This window comes from Myotis brandtii, unplaced genomic scaffold (assembly GCF_000412655.1).
Source record: "Myotis brandtii unplaced genomic scaffold, ASM41265v1 scaffold624, whole genome shotgun sequence".
Lineage (NCBI taxonomy): Eukaryota > Metazoa > Chordata > Mammalia > Chiroptera > Vespertilionidae > Myotis > Myotis brandtii.
Window position 1 is genome coordinate 1,316,181 of NW_005370385.1, and position 6,742 is coordinate 1,322,922.

Here is a 6,742-nt window from a genome sequence, read left to right on the forward strand (position 1 = left end):
CCCTGCACACCTACTGGGAATCAAGCCCACAACCCAGGCATGTGCCCTGACCGGGAATGGAACTGGCAACCTTTTGGTGCACAGGACAACAACCAACCAACTGAGCCACTGGCCAGGGCTGGATTATAGCTTTTTAAAAAATATTTCATAATTTATTTGATCACCTCACTAAGTTAACTAGGCATTACTACCTACATAAACTTGAGAAAATTACTCACTTTTCTTAGTCGTGGAGGTAAAAATACCTCAATTGTAGCAATTCCTGTTGTCTTATAATTTTCATTTCCTGTGCCACGCTCAATTGCTTTGCAACGTATTTCTTCTATTATCTTCTCTACTTCATTTTCACAACATTCTAGCTTGTCAGAGTACTTCTTAGCAAGGTCCTAAGAAAAAACAGAAAACAGTTCAGTGTAGTACCAACCCAAAATAAGATGGAGGTCAAAATACAGAATAGCACATGGATGACTCGAAGGCAAAAATCTCTGATGAGTGGTAGTCATATTATAGTGAAATCCAGGCTGGCCTGATATCCTTTTTTTTCCCCCCTCACCCACAGAGTGAGCATATTTTCCCATTGATTTTTAGAGAAAGTGGGAGGGAGGGGGGAACGGGAGAGAGAGAAGAGAGAGAGAGAAAAACATCTATTGGTTGTCTCCGCTTGCACGCTGACCAGGGCTGGGGATTGAACCTGCAACTGAGATACACACCCTTGACCAGGAATCGAATCCTTGACCCGTCAATCCTCTGGCCGACACTCTAACCACTGAGCCAAACTGGCCAGGCCTGATATCTTGCAAGGTATAGAAACAAATAAAGGATAGGAAAACAGACTCAAGAGAAAAAATGAAAATAACTGAGATTATTCTAGGGAAAAAAGACAAGTGGACTATAACTTATGCGACTGTAATATATAAAAATTATTTTAAGACATGCCCTGGCTAGGTAGCTCAGTTGGTTAGAGCGTCGTCCTAGATATGCCGAGGTTTCGGGTTTAATTCTCGGTCAGGGCACATACAAGCAACAATCAATAAATCCATTAAATAAGTGGGACAATAAATCAATGTTTCTCTCTCTCCCTTCCTCTCTCTCTAAAATCAATCAACAAATAACATTTTTTAAAAAGAAAGAGTGAATTAATCAACTCCACTGGAGGGGGAAAAGACAAAACAGAGAAAACACTCTAAGTTTTCTAACTTGTGAGAACAAGTCAGGGTAAACATAAATAACTTTCTTAACAGAAAATTCAAGAAAATTCTGAATCACTGATACTGCTTGTAAAATAATAATTTGTTAGACTTATTCAACAGAACTCAAGAAAGTGCTCCACTTCCTATTATGGTTTATTTTAAAGGACACAAATGAACATCTAGCTAAAGAGGGAAACAGGTGGAGTCTGAAAGGGTCTGGGTTCACCACATGGATGTGTTTGCCAATCTGGAAGCTCCCCAAAACCCACCACTTAAGGGATTTTATGGAGGTTCCATTATGTGGGCATGACTGATTAAACCATTGGGCACGGGTGATTAGCTGGCTCTCCAGCCCTCTCCTCTCCCCCCTTCCCAGAGGCTGGAGGGTGGGGTGGAGCTGAGTTGGGCACGGGTTAGCTGGCTCTCCAGCCCTCTCCTCTCCCCCCTTCCCAGAGGCTGGAGGGTGGGGTGGAGCTGAGTCCCAAGCCTCTAATCAGTTTGGACTTTTGGTGACAAGCCCCATCCTGAAGCTGTTGCCACGAGCTGCCTAATTAGAACAAAAGATACTCCTATCACCCAGGGTTTTAGGAGTTCTGTGCCAGGAATCAAATAGCTTTCTTATCATGCCACACCTAACTTCTGAGCCAAGAGATAATAATAAGCAAATTCAGAAAAGTCAGAAGGTGGTTGCAAAAAGTAAAAAGTGAGGCCTGTCAGGGACAGGAGATAGGAAAACTCTTAAGACCCTGATACAGTTGTCACCTTCCAAGTGCATCACTGTGTCACAACACAGGACAATCTGATGCCCTCATGACAATCCTTCATCCCTGATAAATGTTACATCATTTATCTCAAGATACTCATTCTGAAAAAGCAGAAAAGTGTGTGCTAGGATATTCCAATAGATTTCTATTAAAAAATTAATGTTTTTCTCTGCTCAAAAAAGCAGAAAAATTTCAATTTCTAGAAATTTCACATATGTCGAGTAAGGCCATTTCTGATGCCATCAAAAACTGAAGCATAACTACTGGGAAAATATGGTAGTTTGGGAAAATGAACAGAGCCACAGTGTAAGAAAAATCAGGAGAGGGAGCAATTGTTTCCTAGCAGACCATGTTAACAAGGGGGGCTGAGCCCCACCCAAGACACTCACCCTGCACACCTAACACTCACTCACCGGCACTGGTACTGCCACACTAGCAGGTCAAAGGTAGTCTCCAGATTAGTAACTTTAGATAATGCTGTGAAGGTATTAAAGAGAGTATATGGCCCAGCTGGTGTGGCTCAGAGGTTGAACATCGATCTATAATCCAAGAGGGCACAAGCCCAGGTTGCAGGCTCGATCCCCAGTAGGGGGCAAGCAGAAGGCAGCCAATCAATGATTCTCCCTCTTCATTGATGTTTCTATCTCTCCCTCTCCCTTCCTCTCTGAAATCAATAAAAATATATTTAAAAATGAAATAATCTCATCCCCCACCTTGCTTTCTCCCTTGATTTCATGTAATCTCCCTAATTTCGTTCTTAATTCCAAATGTATATAAGAAACTGCAAACTGTCATTCTGGGAAGCATTTTTCTCAGTCTGTTAAGATCTTGCTTCCAGGTTTGTACTCTGTTTGGTTCAAATAAAAACTCTAATAAACTTATACAAATTTCTACAGGTTTGGACATTCTTATGTCGACACCAAGGAGACTTGTAACACTGCTAATTATCTATGTCTTAAAAGATAAATACCTTCAATGCCAAACCAACTTCTTTGTTTTCATCTGTATATGGAGGTTTCCAAAGTTGAATTCTGTCTTCCCTTAAAAACTGGGTCAATTTTGCTTGGAGATACTTCTTTTGCGCCATCCTTGAAAGCAAAACAGTGCAGCAATGATACCCCCACACATCTCAAGGTGCTTTATAACTACCTACATGCTGATGTGTTTAGTAGCATAAGCAGAGCTCCTACACTCTTCCCACTCCAGTTTAATCTAAATTACTTGTAGGTTAGATTTTAACTAGCTCCAGACTTCTCTAAAATATACATATTTATATGTAGTGGGATATATATTTCTTATACAGTCAATTATACATTACATTAAATATGTATTTCAAAGTTGCCAATATGTAGCAAGGTTTATTACACCTTTTTATTTGTTAACCTATTATTCTCTAAGCTACGTAAAAAGATAAAATAAGAGAAAGATGAATCCCTAAAGTAGTGAACTTTTCTAAGAAACTCAACATGGAGCTTATAAAGTCTCTTGCATTTTGGCTAGTTTAACATGAAACAAATACCAACTACTCTGGTAGATAAGCATAAAGAAAAACTTTATGTGAACTATCAATAATACATATTCTTTGTATCTGAATTTTTAAAATTCAGCACTTACAATACTGGAAAAGTACTGCATGATACTTTGTGACAATAGCACAACAGCAGACCTACATATTTAACACCAACTGCTTGAACCAACATTTTACAGCAGAGAAACCCAGGCCCCCGGTTTGTAAAATGACCCAGCTCAGGTCACATAATTAGCCAGCACCATCACTAGCTCTGGGACTTCTGCCTACAACATCGGACTCTGCATTCTGTCTCAAGTCTCTTGCTGCTTCTCTGTCCTATGTACGTAACTACCCTCTCCCAAAGAAGCACCTGCCAGCTACTCGAACCTCAGTAGCAGAGCAGTCAAAGGGTTCGGTGGGGCTGCCAGGGTCAGGGAACAGCTGGAAGGGAAAGTGCAGCCAAATCAGACAAGCAGTAGAAAAAGTAGAAAGTTATTAGGTCCTGCCGTGGCTGGGTAGCTCAGTTGGTTAGAGCGTTGTCCCCATACGCCAAGGTTGCGGATTCTCTGGTCAAAAGCAACCAATGAATGCTTAAATAAGTGGAACAACAAATCAATGTTTCTCTCTCCCTTCCTCTGTCTCTCTCAAATCAATCAAAAATTTTTTAAAGAAAGTGATTAGGGCCCTAGCCTGTTTGGCTCAGTGGATAGAGCGTCAGCCCACAGACTGAAGGGTCCCCGGGTTCAATTCTGATCAAGGGCACATATCTCGGTTGCAGGCTCAATCCCCAGCCCCGGTCGCCATGCATGTGGGAGGCAACCAATGGATGTGTCTCTCTGACATTGATATTTCTCTCCCCCTCCCTTCCACTCTCTCTAAAAAATCAATGGAGCCCTGACCGGTTTGGCTCAGTGGATAGAGCGTCGGCCTGCGGACTCAAGGGTCCCAGGTTTGATTCTGGTCAAGGGCATGTATCTTGGTTGCGGGCACATCCCCAGCTGGGGGTGTGCAGGAGGCAGCTGATCGATGTTTCTCTCTCATCGATGTTTCTGGCTTTCTATCCCACCCTCTCCCTTCCTCTCTGTAAAAAATCAATAAAATATATATATTTTAAAAATCAATGGAAAAATATCCTCAGGTGAGTATTAACAAACAAAAAAAGAAAGTTATTAGGTACTGAGGATGAAGATAAGTTCTAGAGAGCAAAAAAATAGGAGTTAGCCCTAGTCAGTATGTTCAGTGGTTAGAGTGTTGACCCTCAGACCGAAGGGTCTCGGGTTCGATTCCTGCTCAATGGCACATACCTCAATTGCAGGTTTGATCCCTGGCCTGAGCTATGTGAGGTATGTGTGGGAGGCAACCAATTGTTTCTCTCTGTCTCTCTTCCACCCTCTCTAAAAATCAATGGAAAAAAATATCCTCAGGTAAGGATAAAAAAAGAAAAATAGGAGTTAATGTAACCTAGATAAGTAACTTTTCTATTCAGGACCTGTATTCCATACTCCCCAAAACCCAATTCACCTGATTTTTTTTTTTGAAAGAACAGTTTATTGATTTTTAGAGAGAGGGGGAAAAGAGAGAAACATCCATGTGAGAGTGAGATATCAACTGGCTGCTTCCTACACTCCCCGCTACTGGGAATCCAGCCTGCAACCAGACATGTGCCATGACCAGGAATGGAACCAGCAACTTCTCAATGCATAGGATGATGCTCAAAAAAATCAGCCCTGGCCAATGTGGCTCTGGTTTTTAAAATCTAATCCTCACCCAAGGATTTGTTTTACTAATTTTAGAGAGGAAGGGAGGGAGTGCGGGAGAGCAGGAGAGAGAGAAACATCGGCCGCCTCGCCCATTCACCCTGACTGGGGATGAAACCTGAAAGCCAGGTGTATGCCCTGACTGCAATCGACCCGCCACCTTTCGGGGTACCAGATGACGCTCCAGTTAACTGAGCCACACGAGCCAGGGCCCCAATTCACCCGATTTTTAAATCAAGTGTGGTAACTTCAGTGTATCCCATAAACAGAATTTTAAAAGAAACTCCAAATCTATTCTATTTTATATCAGTTTGGAGGAGAGAAAGAGAGTCATCAGGACAGGGAGGAGGAAGGGGAGGAAGGAACAAACACATCCGAAGAGGGTGGGGTGCGTTTGTCCCGGTGACCTAGAGAAAATCCTAGTTCAATGATGGCGAACCTATGACACCCGTGTCAGAGGTGACACGCGAACTCATTTTTTTTGGTTGATTTTTCTTTGTTAAATGGCATTTAAATATATAAAATAAATATCAAAAATATAAATCTTTTACTATGGTTGCAAATATCAAAAAATTTCTATATGTGACACGGCACCGGAGTTAAGTTAGGGTTTTTCAAAATGCTGACACGCCGAGCTCAAAAGGTTCGCCATCACTGTCGCCTTGCAGCACCAACTGCTTCTCACACAGTAAAAGCACAGAGAAGGGCGACGTGTATTCGCTTTACCAACAAATAACATGACCACTACACAAAAACCAGTTCCCGGCTCACAAAATTTCAGAAATTCTGAATAAAATATTTGGAAGGTTGAATGCACAGCTCTCTGCCATTACCTGACCAAAGGGTCTCAGACACCCAGTGGGCGCCCCGCACGCCACCCACCAGCAAATAAACAGCACGGAGCCTGGGCCTGCACCGCCCACTCAATGTGTAGAGGAAGATGAAACCTGTTGTGAAACCGACAAAACTTCAGTTACAGACAACAGAAAAGCGAGGATAGACTTCAAGTCCAACCCTGAGGCAAAAAGGTTTAAAACACCCGTTTTCCATCCGAACTGGGGAACTGAAAGCACCGTGGGTGCCACACCCTGCTCCACGTTACAGCCCCCGAAGCAGGAATCCACTCGCTGCTCCGAACTGAAAGCGAAACGTTATCAACCTCAAGTTTTCACTTTCGCTTTTGCAATAGACTGATCTACGCAACCTTTACCCAGAGCTCCTCAGATATATTTATACGTAAAATTAAAAGTTCCTGTATTTAAAAATAAGAGTAAGGGAAGGAAGTGGGAAATACTGGATCAGACCCTCAAGGCTGGAGAAGAGCGCCCGTGTTCGCCCACTAAATAGCAGAGAAAATCTGGCTCTGATTGCAAATGAACCGCAATGGCATCTGTGGACACCAGCGCCCGGATCCGCGCTGGCCGGCCAGGAGGTCCGCGTCTCTGTGCACACACTTCCGTCTCCCGCCCACGCAGCCTCGGTCCTTCGGAAATACCCCGCCACCCTCGCCCAGCCCAGCCC

General features: G+C 43.0%; 1 protein-coding gene across 2 annotated transcripts in view; it reads right to left on the reverse strand.

The window, feature by feature from the left end:
- Positions 1-6,699, reverse strand: part of NUB1 (negative regulator of ubiquitin-like proteins 1) — a 29,354-nt gene extending 22,655 nt beyond the window's left edge. The window contains exons 1-4 of one of the 2 annotated variants that reach the window (XM_005880079.2): positions 6,601-6,698; positions 6,055-6,168; positions 2,925-3,042; positions 219-386 (exon numbers count right to left, since the gene is read on the reverse strand). In XM_005880079.2, coding sequence (XP_005880141.1) covers positions 219-386; positions 2,925-3,041 — 285 coding nt within the window. In that variant the 5' untranslated portion in view covers position 3,042; positions 6,055-6,168; positions 6,601-6,698. Of the gene's footprint in view, positions 1-218; positions 387-2,924; positions 3,043-6,054; positions 6,169-6,600 lie in introns of both variants that reach the window. The other variant, XM_005880078.2, reaches the window with a different exon arrangement.
- Positions 6,700-6,742: the final 43 nt, after the last annotated feature.